We start from the raw sequence: 12287 nt of genomic DNA on the forward strand, positions 1-12287 counted from the left end.
CTCTTCCTTGTGTTTCATCAGAGTGTATGTCAGGCATGTCCTGTGCTGAGGCACCTTACCCAAGTCTATCTATTTTCTCAAGTTTAGATTCAAAAGCAAGCGTCCAAAGTGACAGATCTACCGTGTGTAAGTGAAAACCGATCTTTTGATGGATTTTTTTGGTTGTTTATGTGGGTTTTTTTTTAACTTTTGTGAAGACCTGGCAGGGCTGCTGAGATTAACTGCACTGTACAAAGGCATGAGAGAAGCAGTGTATGTGCATATAACTTGAAAAATGCCCAGTGCTTTAGAAAAGAACTGTGGTTTATTCTGATGATAGGAAGTTTTGAAATAAGCAAAAGGTGGTATACTAGCTTAGCTGTCAGGCTATCCAAACCCAAATCCAGACTTGAGCGGTAAGCAGGACAATTCAGATACCCGAAAGTTAGAAGGATTTGTAGCACTTGCTTGGCAAGCTGACCAGAAGGGAGACGCAGCTTCTTCTACAAGCATTTGGTTTTGCCTGCAAGTTGAGCACTGTGTGGCACCGTAAGGAGCAGCTAGTGCCACCTGCGGGAGCTGTGCTGGAACAGGTGGCTTTCTAGTTCAGAGATGCATATGCCATCATGGGAAAGTGCTGTCACAATTTCCTAGCACTGCAGGAGAGATGTTGGGTTGTTTTCTGTCAGCTTGCTATAGTAGAGCATGATTATATGCAATGTAGGGCTGATCTTCAGCAAAGTTGCATATATAAAAGAGGATATTTTCAATAATACTTATTAACGGTTCATTTTTACAGAAAGAAAAATAAGTCATTAATTATACTAAGTAATTTTATACAACCTGAACTGAAATGACTTGAGTTTGAAAGCTATTGCTTCTGCTGAGCTGATAAACTGCTGTGATCAACACGGAGTTAATGGATCAGAAGTAAATACATGCATTTCACCAATTAAAACTGACATCTTTCTGCTTAGGCTTTGAACTTATGCTTCACAAGGCTATTTGGGGAGTGTCAGTCAAGGTTTTGATCTGTCTTCCTCCTCCCAGATGACCCTGTGGGCAAGGTTTCCTCTTTGTTTCACTTGGCATAGTAGCAGCATATGTTGTTAAGTGAGGAGTCTTGCAACGTGGTTGGACACTGACCAAATGTTGAGTACATCTCATCTTTTCAAGCAGTTCATTCTATACAAAGTTTGAAGAAGGTACTGTGTCATGTTCCCTTCTAGACCTCATATCCTGTGTTACTTTAAAAAATATGCTGTCTTGACTTGCAGACTGAAACAGAGCGATTAGCTGCTGAACTTGATCTTTTAGTGGGCTTGGAAAACCATAACCCAAGCCTTGGGATAGCACTGGGAATGGATTCAGAGCTATTGGAGAGACTGGAGGAGGGAGAAGCTGCATGCGTAGAAGTTAAACCACAGAGGAGCCAGGCAGCTCATTCCTTATACTAGAACATATGTGACGTTTTTCACATTCAAACACAGGGAATTACAATAAACCAGAATGAAAGTGACAAAGGGATTCTGTGACTTGGTCTTTGCTTGACGGGAAAGTTAGGGTTTTTGGATTGCAGCTGCAATATGGATGATTAGCTCCAGAAACTAGGCAGAGGATGCTGTAGATTTATGCTGTTTTGAAGAAGGGGTCAGGAGAGAGAATGATGTTACTATGATTTTCATCGATGGGCCAAACAATGTGCAAAGGAGGTTTGGCTCCTTCTTGCCAACATAGATCAGATGGTCTTGTTTGGACCGGCTCATCTGTTGGTGCAGTTGTCTTAAGTGCCACTGTTACTGGCCCTTTTCTAGAAAAGAAGGTGCAAGGGTGACCTGGTTTGGGAAAATGAACAAAATGTGTAGCATCTTACAAAAAACCAGCCAACCAAGCAAACAAAAACAACCCAAACTTGGAACATTTCAGTATGAGTTGATGTGCAGGGGAAAAAAGGCTGGGAGATTTTTGTGGAACTTTGAAGGCGAGGACTGTTGGAGAAGGGAAGCGGTAACTCGCACCCACTTCCACAGCTCTGCTGGAAGGGAATGAAAGGAGCCGTTAGAATTCTGTACAATTTTGAAGGAATACATATTAACTTGAAATAACATTTTAATCTTAAACAGGTACTGCTGTGTTACTTTGAAAGGCTGAGGGGTGGTCGTGAATAGGAGTAGCAATATAATGGTTTGTGTCCTCCTAACTTCTATCCTTTCTGTCCATGTAATTTTCTGAGTTTCTTTCAGCGTCACTTCTTGGTTCATGTGAAAGAATTGTGTTAGTGTTAGCATATAAACTTGCTTTTATGGTTTATGTGACCTGGGATCAAAGCTATTCTTGTGGGGTACAGAGCAGCAATGCATCTGCTCCAGAAGGGATTTTGTAGGCAAACAAATGGCAAAAACTAGATCCGGGACGGACGTCCTTGTTCTCTAACAAAGATATATGCATATTTAACAGCCAAATGTCAAGTTCTGATTGTGTTAATGTGGGTGGGAATTTTGCCGTAGCCTTCCTTGGAGTCTGGAGTTTGTCCTGCAACCTGAGACTTTGAGTGCTGATTTTGGGGTTCTGTGAGTGGTTCTGCATTCAGAAAGCCAACATCCCATACCATTCACCTAAGAAGTGCAGTAGCCTGTCCAGGTTGTGTGTGGGCATCTAAGTGTCCTAGCGCATTTACAAAATATTTCATGTCAAAAAACCTACTACTATCCATTTTCTCCTCACCCACTCTTATACTTTTTTTTTTTTTTTTAATTACAGCAGGAAGAACTCATCTGAATACTGTTTAAAAATAAACCAGCAGATGTCTTTACTGTTGACAGCCTAGCATGTAATGTGGAACTTCAGGGCTTCAGTCGTTTTACATATATTGATATGTATTCATAAAGCACTGACTGTTTAATCTGTAAAAGGCTGCATTTAAAAATGTAATACAGTATTTTAAAGGAACACGTATGTTGATTGTGAATAAAGTGGCCACAGCAGAACCTTAATATTACTGCTGGTTGTGCCTCTGGAAGACAGGAAAGAAATGCAGTGTCTGTCTAAGGCACTGTATCTGAAAAGTTTTTGAAGAAATCCAACCAACTTCCTTAAATATGATCACTTCCAGCTATTTGGAACAGATATAGACCAGGGGCCAGGGTTTTGACACAAAGGAGGAGGTTCGGGTTAGATTTTGGTTACTGATGATTGTTGTTCAACATAAATACATAGTTGGACTCCATAGTTACAACTGCAAACACTCCTATGATGAACAATAGTTTCTTTCAAGCCGCTTGATGCTTTTTTAGAGTACAGCGATAAATGGCTGAGAAAACAAAGATGGAACAGAAGTCTTCTCTCCAATGATTTTTTTTCCATTAAACTTTAAAATTGAAAATCGCGACACTTCAATTAATAGCTGTTTTTAATAACTGGAAACCCTTCATATTTTTTTTTAGCAAAGTATAGTTAATTTAAGAGACAAGGACTATATTTGTCTGTGAAATGCAGGTAATTCATATTTTTCCCGAGCATGCTTTTTTTTAAAATATTTTTTAGTCACTGATGTCCTGTAAGTTTGAATGTTTTCCCATGAATTCAACTATAACATGCTATTGATTTAGATCCTGTGTTTAAAGCAACTGAGATCTTATTTTTTTCATAACATTAAAGGTGATCTGCAATTTTTAGCAGCTCAGGATTTTAAAGGCAAACCAATCTACTAGAAGGAACAACAAATTTCTTGAACTGGGACCTCCCAGTATGCCTGTTTGGGTGGCCCTGGCTGATTATGGCCTGTGAAAATGCATGGTCGTACATCTGAATGTTTTTGGTTACTGTTAAAGGGTTTTGCTTAATTAAGAAATGTAAACAGTATGGCTGTGTTTATTCATAAATTATGAATGCATATGTATTTCAAATTCTCTTACTGGGATGTTCTGTGAAAAAGTGCCCGGAGGAGTAAGCAATAGGTAGGAGTGCAAGAAGGAGCTTTGAGTAATGAATTCAGAAATACCAAGTACCCTGTGGACTGCTAGAATGGCTGTGCCAAAGATGCAGGGCCAATTGAAGCTATATCAATAATTATATTGTGAGAGTGTTTGGAAGGGTCTTGCAAGACTGTTTTTATAAGGTACTTTATAGGATTGATCTTTAAATTAGTAGTAGTATCCCAATTGTTTAGATAAGTGGAGCTTATTTGTATAGAAAGTGGGCCGGAATTACTTTATTTTACATTTAACTAGCAAGCTTATACCCCAAATGCTGCTTCTTTGCTGGATTTTACATGCATCCTGCTTGGCCTTACTGCAGAGATTTACTTTCCTAGTCTGATGAATAGTATTTGTCAGAGATTTCCTTCCTAGATTAAAACTAGGAGCTTTATAAATAAATAAATAAATAAAGGAATGCTAAACTTTGACTTCTGTTTTTTGAGTCATTAAAAACTTGGTATGTTACAGGAAGCAAGAGCGGGATTCTATATTTCTTTTATTTCAAACTTTCCTCCTTCCACTAGCTTTGTTATACATCTCAGAAGAAAAGAAAAGCAAAATAAATCTTACAAGAATTAAGTTTATCAGGGTTACATGAAGAGAAATCTTGGTTACTTGGTGATATGACTAGGAGTGATGAAATAGGCCTTTTTATCCACAAATGTGGATTTATTTTTTTTTAAAGTTGTTTAGTATATTCTGCAATTTCTAGCAACTGTGGAACCGAGTTGCATTAATGAGAGAGAAGGGGGGGGGGGGGAAGCGTATGTTTTACATCTTAAAATATATGGATTTCTGTGCTTTTTAAAGAAGTCACTGAAAATACTGTTCTGTGCCACATAACTGGACCTTAGTTTTTAGGTGTAATTTTTAAAATTGACAATGCTAGAGGAAAACGTTGAAGGCTCTGTATGGGTCCTGTCATGTTTGCACCTGGTTGAACTGTTCTGCTATGATTAATCTCCTGTGTGATTTAGAAAAAAATAGGGAACAGCAACAGATTTCACAGACTGTTTCATTGCTACAAACCATTCCAGAGAGTAGCAAGTGTTTCTAGACAGTATTCTGAAGATGGCTTTTCTAGGCACAGAGGCTGACTTTCTTCAACCTGTTATAACTACATTAAGCCTCCCTTGCTATCACTTCTTGTAATGCAGAGCTGCTAAATTGGTCAGTCTGTGCAAAACCATTAGCAGGACAGGAGTTTTTAAATTGACTTGGATTATCCAAATGAGTTCTTGAAACAGAGAGCTGTTGTAGCTGTGGAAAGTCTGAACCCTGGTTTGTGTGCAGTAATTGAATGATCCAGCTTTCAATTTACCACTCCGTTATTAAAAATGCCAAGGTTATTCAATGCCTGTTTGAATCCTGCTTAGTTTTGTGCTGGGAGTGATAGGTCGTGTTCCACAGAGAGGGATGAGCACGGGCGCTCCGTTAAATTCCTGAGAAGTGACTGTTGGTAGGTAGGTGTCTTACTTTAAGTGTAATGCTTTCTGATGCTGAGTTTTGATGACACAAAAGCAAGCTTATCACTTCTTTAGAAGCTCAGGTAGAAAGAAGTGTTGGCCTACTTCAGACAAGGAAAATTGGACTTGCATAAATAAAAAGGGGGCAGAAGAGGTCAGGAAAAAAAAGTCTTTTTTTTTTTTTTTTTTTCCTTGCTTGTATTTAGTACCTCTACAAAATCTCAGTTAAAAAGCCCAAAATTATTTCTGAGACTACCTATTTTATGTCATTAATGTGTCAGTGTCGTGGTTTATTCTTACTAAATCCAAAACACACTGTACTGTAAGAAGAAAATTAATGCTATCCCAGCTGAAACCAGGACAGTCAGTGAGTGACTCCGTGAGCATTTTCATGGTGAAGTTTACTTACGTATTTATTTCAATTCTGTGCAACTCAAACCAACCAAAACCAGAAAACAAATACATGGATATCTATGTTTTATTATTTTAAACATGTAGTTTCCTGAATTTGTGACATGAAATTATTTATTTAGAATTAAGAATTTACAGAAAACATTTTCTTGGTTTTTTGATATGAATCACAGAAGTAAATGTTGTATTTATTAATGTGATTTCTTGGTTCAAATGCACTGTGTGATTAACTAGTTCCTATCAACTTTACTAGTAAATCACTGGATAACTAGAAGTTGATTTATAAACTGGTACAATGTTCACAGACAATATGTAGCACATCATTGAATGCAGAGGGTTGGACGTGAGCTTGCCAAGTTTTAGAATTGGTGTATTTATTCTAGCCAACTGTTCCATGATAATAAGCAGGATTCTGGGGAGTAAGTTTCTGTTTTACAGCAAATTTATAAAGGATTTTGGAGACCGTTAGGTGTTTTATAGTTGTTTAAAACCTTTGTTGAGGGCACACCTTTTTATTCAGTTTGTGATCCAGCTGTGGTTTATGAACTCATGTGCACAGACCTTCAGGTGGATAAGCATTATTCCTATTAATTTTAGGGAGTTTAGAGAAGATTTTTCTGCTAGTTCCAAGTCTTCAGTATGGGTAATGTTGTGTGGATGAAACATGTTAAGGACAAACTAATTCCCGAGTAAGACCTGGTGGATTTTATCTCGAGTAGAGATTAATTGGCTGATGTAGAAAATCATACGTGGTAGAATTTCCATCAGCTAAATAAGAATTTGTTTGTACCCTAGGATATGCTAGTGGGTTGTAGCCTCAGATGTGTCTAACATTTCTAAGCCTTTTACGTATATGTGAATTAAATAAACAAATGTACTTGCCCTGGATAGGACACCTGAAATACTTTTTGTGACTTAAATTGCTTAAGAAATCCTATGCATTTTGTATAGTTTGGTTTTACTGTAAACGCAAGCCCTTTATTGGATGCTAGGGCAGAAATGTTTTCATTCTAGGCCTGGTGACAGGATTCAAAACAAGCCATATGAATTTGAGAGCACAGTAATTTAAGAAGGGAGAAAAAAAAAAAAGGCCATTTTTTGATGTTCAGTTTCAGTTCTGCTGCAGGGTGAGCCAGGGAGGTCTCTCATAACTCTGGATCTGATGATCATCTAAAATCTGCATGCCGAATCAGCTCTGTTGCCTCAACATTGTTAGAAGCAAGATAATTCAGTGACTTCAGTAGGAATTCAGGCTGTACTGCTAGTACTTCCAGCGCTGTGTGCTCTGTGTAGCACTGTACCCAGCACTGTGTTACCCGAATTGCCAGGTGAGGAGAAGTCCCTGCCCCACGTGGCACAGTCTCCTTCAGACAGAGCATCCTGCTCTTTTTGAATTGTCTTGTCTTAATGCGTCCTATCTAATCTTGAGGCTTTCATTATGTAAAATGGAGTGTCGATCCAGCTGGTGATGCGAAAATATTCAAAGGTGCTAAAAAGGAGGATACAAAATCCCAGTCAGTATGGGTTGGCCACACGTTGGCCATCAGCCATACCACGGAGGGTGCATAACACTGCTGTAAGAGGAGACGGGCTCACTGCCTTCCTGAGGAGAAGCCTTCTCTTCTCTGACCACTGCTGGGATGGAAGAAATATTGGTGCTCTGCAGTGTAGTAAAGCTTTAAGTTAATGGGATTTTATGTCTAATGCAAGCTGATGTGACACTCCGCTTGGCCACTCTTCCATTAACTTCTGCAGTGCGTGAGTGTAAGCAGCTCTTCCATCCCAGTTCATTGGCCTCTCGCTACAAATTCACTGGGTGGGGGGGGAGAATACCCAAACTCAAAGACAGAAGTTCACCAGATGTAATTAGTGCTTTCAGTCTACCACTGCAATTTATTAGAGGGTCCTTTTGTGCCTTCCTACCTGGCAGTATGTCCAGGTGACAGTCTGCTGAATGGTGTTGCAGTTAATCTCTAGGGAGTTTTGCTTGTTTACATATCATTTCCGTGTTTGTATGTAAGATGAAAGCTGAAAATCCATCCTTCGCAGGGGTCATGGGGCAGGGGAGTGTCCTACTGAAACACACTGGTTTTAATGGAGAATGCTTTCTTTGCTTTGTGTCCATTAGGTTTTACTAAGCCTGTGTCTGCAGAGATGCCAGATAAAACACTAGGTGGTACAGAACCTGTCCCCAGGAGTGAAGGTTAGTAGTTTTCTTTCATTCTTTGACTAATTATTGAAGAAAAGAAGCATTGTGATTTTGTGAATAATTTTTGAAGTCAAGGAGTGAGTTTCCCTTACTGGCCTTAAACTTAAGGGAGGGCTGAATTAATTTTATGTGTGCATGTTTATCTAAATAGCAGGAACTTTTCACTTATTTTTGTGTAACCTTTCCCTCCCTCCCTAGCCCATCATCCATGATAGTATTAAAATATATAATGAGGGGGGAGGACCAGTGGGCTGCTAGGATTTCAGCTTTAGAGAAGATGTCTTGTCCCCTTTCGATAAAGAGATCTTGTTGACGGAGGCTCGTTTTTCATATGGGATACTTAAGATTCATAGAACCGAAGCTGACTTTAAGATGTGGGCTGATTTATACAAGGAGGAATTGAATATGCATGATTTCCACTAAAATCAGTGGAATCTTGAGATACTTAGTCTTTCTGAAAATGAGACCATTTTTTTTCTTTTCAAGGTCCATTAACTTTAAATTCACACATCTGAAAGTTTGGTACTTGGTTTCAGGGAAAATTTGTTCTTTAAAAACAATTGTAATCCTGGTAATTTGAGTCCTTCTTCAGAATCACTGCTGAATGTTTCATTAAAATATTTTATAAAAATTTGCTATTTCACGTGGAGGTTGTGAGGTGTTTCTGACAGTTTTGTGGCAAAACTTGTAGTAGCTCTTGTATACGCTTGCTTTCTAGATCATTGCTGTCCTCACACAAGGGCCGTATTCATTCAGATGTGTGTTTTAATTTGAATAAAGCTTGGAGCTCAGGCTGGTTTATACTGCTTTCTCTCTAAACCTAAACATACACATCTCAAAATTTAGTTTTAAATATTTGTGTTGCATTTGAACCTCAATTTTGACATTTGAAAAGCATCAAGGAACGTGTTGCAATATTAATTTCAAAAAGCACATCAATAACAGCAGAGAAAGAAATTTCTTTCCATGTAAAGGATATTAAGCTATGCTTGACTGCAAAAGGCCTTTCTATTAATTTCTTTTTTAAATTTACTGTAAAGCTTGGTGCATGTTACTATGAGAACTCTCACCGTAAGAGATGCAGTTACAGCTAGTCTTTCAAAGACTGAATTCTCTCTGATTCGCATGTTGTGTGCTCCCCCTCATAAATAAACCCTTATGCTAAAAGCACTGGGATGAAGTCCAATTAGAACCAAAGCCTACACTCGTGCTGTGAGTTAGGATGTGGAACAAATTGTCATGTACCTTGCTGACTGCTTCCCTAAAAGTAGCCTATGTGATCACATCTGTGGCTCTCCTAGGTATAATGAAGTCTAAATGTGTTAAAATTGCACTGATTACATATGTTATACGTGGAATGTCTTTTCTGGCTGTGGAATGGTGGCAGATACTGCTGTGTTTCAGCTCCCTAGTGTCCGAGAGGAGTTCTAGTGAATTGAGTGAGACATAGGGATGATGTAATCTGATCAAATCTGGGGAAAAGTCACTGTGTCTGTGAAAAGTAACTTTATTTTCTCTTATTTACCCTGTAAATTTATATTTTAATTTACCCCGTAAGCAGCTTCCAGTAAGTGAGTTGCAAGGTTTGCTTTGGCTCTACGTCAGGAGTTAGAGAGGCTAGGTCTTGTGATAGCACAGAGCTGTAGATGGGCTGGGAGCAGGGGTCTGGGGAAAGGAAGGGGAGAGAATGGAAAGAATCCTGCAGAGCATCATTAATGATGGAGTCACTGACGGCATCATATGGCCATCAAACAAACATTGATTCTCCTCCTTATGCTGGCTGTCAGGGACTGGTGCCTGTGAAGAGGGATGGGCGAGGACTGAGAGCTAGTGTGTGTACCTGTTAGAGACTGAAAAGACAACGGTCTTTGAGGTTAGGACATCCAAGGTGCCAGTGTCCACTCATTTTCATGCTAGCTCCATCCCCAAATTAGAAGGTTGAAACTGAACACAGGATTGCTCAGGTCTAGGCACAGGAGAGAGAGGCAGGGAACTGCTCGTTTCATTTAATTTTTGGAAGACTCATGAAGCCTTCAGTGTCTCTTTGTTTCTGTAAACGTGGTTTCATTTCACCAGAACTGCCAACAGGTAAAAAACATTCCAGAAACATTTTTGCAGTTAGGCAGGGATCTAGAAACTGCCCTGAGGATCTTGTTCAGTATCTTCAAGATTTTTGTGTTTTTCAGTAGCTTCTGATGTCTGTCTAATCAAGCAGACACATAATACAGTGTCCTGCACTTTATCAAGGAAAGATAAACCTGGAAAGCTTTCAGACACAAAATTTGACTAGAGTGTTTAGGGATACCACAACTAAAAAAAAATCTACTCTATGTATGCTTTGTTGTACATTTTGAGGGAATTAGTACAAGATTCCTGTGACTTGAAATCTCCCATATGCACAGAAGACACATGAAAAATGGTTGTCTGGGTCATTAAGAAACCATGCGTGTAAGGTTGTATAACTGTTTATGTATTCTCTCACACATACAGTATACACATGTATATACATATATAGAAATGTGTGTATCTAGACATATAGATAGCCTTAAATCATGAGATGCTAAGGGAGCTGTTCCCATGGGTGGCAGGGGGAGTGGAGTGTCAGCCTCCTGGGATGTTCAATTTCAGGGTTCCCAAGGCAGTGGGCATGGACGTAGCAGAGCCTTCTCCGGCATGCTGCGCTTCAACTTTCATGTTTGGCCTCTGGAAATAGTCTGACTTCTCCACATTATTTTTGTTTCCAGATAATATTGACCGTCTCTCCCTCCTTAACCTAATACCTCAGGTTTTTGACCGAGGTATGAGACACCTGAAAAATAGGTAAAGTTCTTGCCTGGGGAAACAAGCTCTGTAGGTTTTGAGGTGCAACAGGCAATTTCAGTGAAGCTTGCTGGAGTGTGTTGGTTTTTATGACTCTCTGTGTTTTATAAACTATTAGCATGAGGGGAAAAAAGCTGAATAACTACCAACTTGAAACACTTTTTTCTAGATTGTAGTAACACATCCTCAAGTACTTAGATGGATTACTAGTGATGTTGGCAAAGTAAGAAATTCATACAATAAAATATAGCTAATTATAATTATGAGATAATGCTGAGTCTTCATTTTCAAATTACAGTTGTTATTGTATTCTGTTGCAATAAGAGATTATGAAATTCTTCAAGCAGTTTGTATTAAAATGTGCTATAACAGATAAACCTTGGTTTAATCTGGATGCTTTGTTTTTAATCAGTCTTCTGAAGTTAATTTTTAGATGTTGATAAAAAAGGTGAAATAATAAATAAAAATGAGTCTTCACTTAGAGACCCGTTCTTATGTCTTGATGAAAATGTTCTACTAAAGACAAAACCTGATACTAGTGTCTTCTAATGATACTAAATCATTAGCGCTGGAAGTTAGAGCTTTGAGAGATTTTTGTTGGTTTATTCTCATAAATACCCTTACTTTCAAAGAATGTTATGATAACACTTACTGAAAAGAACTGCCAGGCACATGCCAGTGGCTGCTCTAGCACTGACTTATAAGATAAACTTCCATAGTCTTTGATCATATGCATCTCTATTTACTTAGCGTTTATACAGTTTACTAGTATGGAGAAATGTTTCATTGGTATGGCTGAGTCAGAATTAGGAAGTCAGTGTTTAATTTCTCATGTTTAAAATATCACTGCTACTTACATGCATAAATGTTTATGTGAACTTTCTTAATTATTTCCAGACATCTCATTGCTGCTTGTTTTTTTTTTTTCCAAAGAAATATTCTTGCTATCATTGGCTTAAAAAAAAAAAAAAAAAAAAAAAAGTGTATTTGTTGTTACAAATTTCTAACAATTAACCTTTCACATTTATAAGGGTTAAGTTAGGTTGAGCAAAGTGTTGGCAGGGTAACTGATTATCTGGAAACTTTTAAAAAATCAGTGTTGCTTTAACCTAGTGGTGCCCCTCCCTGCCCTCACCCACTGACCCACTGCTCCATATACTCGAGTTAACAGAAGCAGACAATTGAGAAATGAGTTTCCTGTAATTAAGTTACTGTAACTTAGTCCTTGACTTGAGGGTCCCCAGTGAGTGGGCAGACTATTTGCTTTTCTGCCACCTCTTCTGTCAAACCCTTCAGAGTCAACAGTTACATTTATAAATGTCACTGCTTGCTTTGTGCTATTGCAGGGAAAAAACCCAGGACCTGGAGATTCAGCTGTTGCAAAGATGGAAGTGCATGTATATCACATGTGAAAAATATTTTTCA

General features: G+C 38.5%; 1 protein-coding gene across 3 annotated transcripts in view; it reads left to right on the forward strand.

Moving 5' to 3' along the window:
* PLEKHG1 (pleckstrin homology and RhoGEF domain containing G1) overlaps positions 1–12287 on the forward strand; it is a 140107-nt gene that overhangs the window by 31942 nt on the left and 95878 nt on the right. For all 3 annotated transcript variants that reach the window (XM_030023215.2, XM_030023216.2, XM_030023218.2), the window contains one exon: positions 7962–8036. In XM_030023215.2, coding sequence (XP_029879075.1) covers positions 7988–8036 — 49 coding nt within the window. In that variant the 5' untranslated portion in view covers positions 7962–7987. The remainder of the gene's footprint in view (positions 1–7961; positions 8037–12287) is intronic.

The sequence above is a fragment of the Aquila chrysaetos genome, chromosome 8, assembly GCF_900496995.4.
Source record: "Aquila chrysaetos chrysaetos chromosome 8, bAquChr1.4, whole genome shotgun sequence".
Taxonomy (NCBI): Eukaryota; Metazoa; Chordata; class Aves; order Accipitriformes; family Accipitridae; genus Aquila; species Aquila chrysaetos.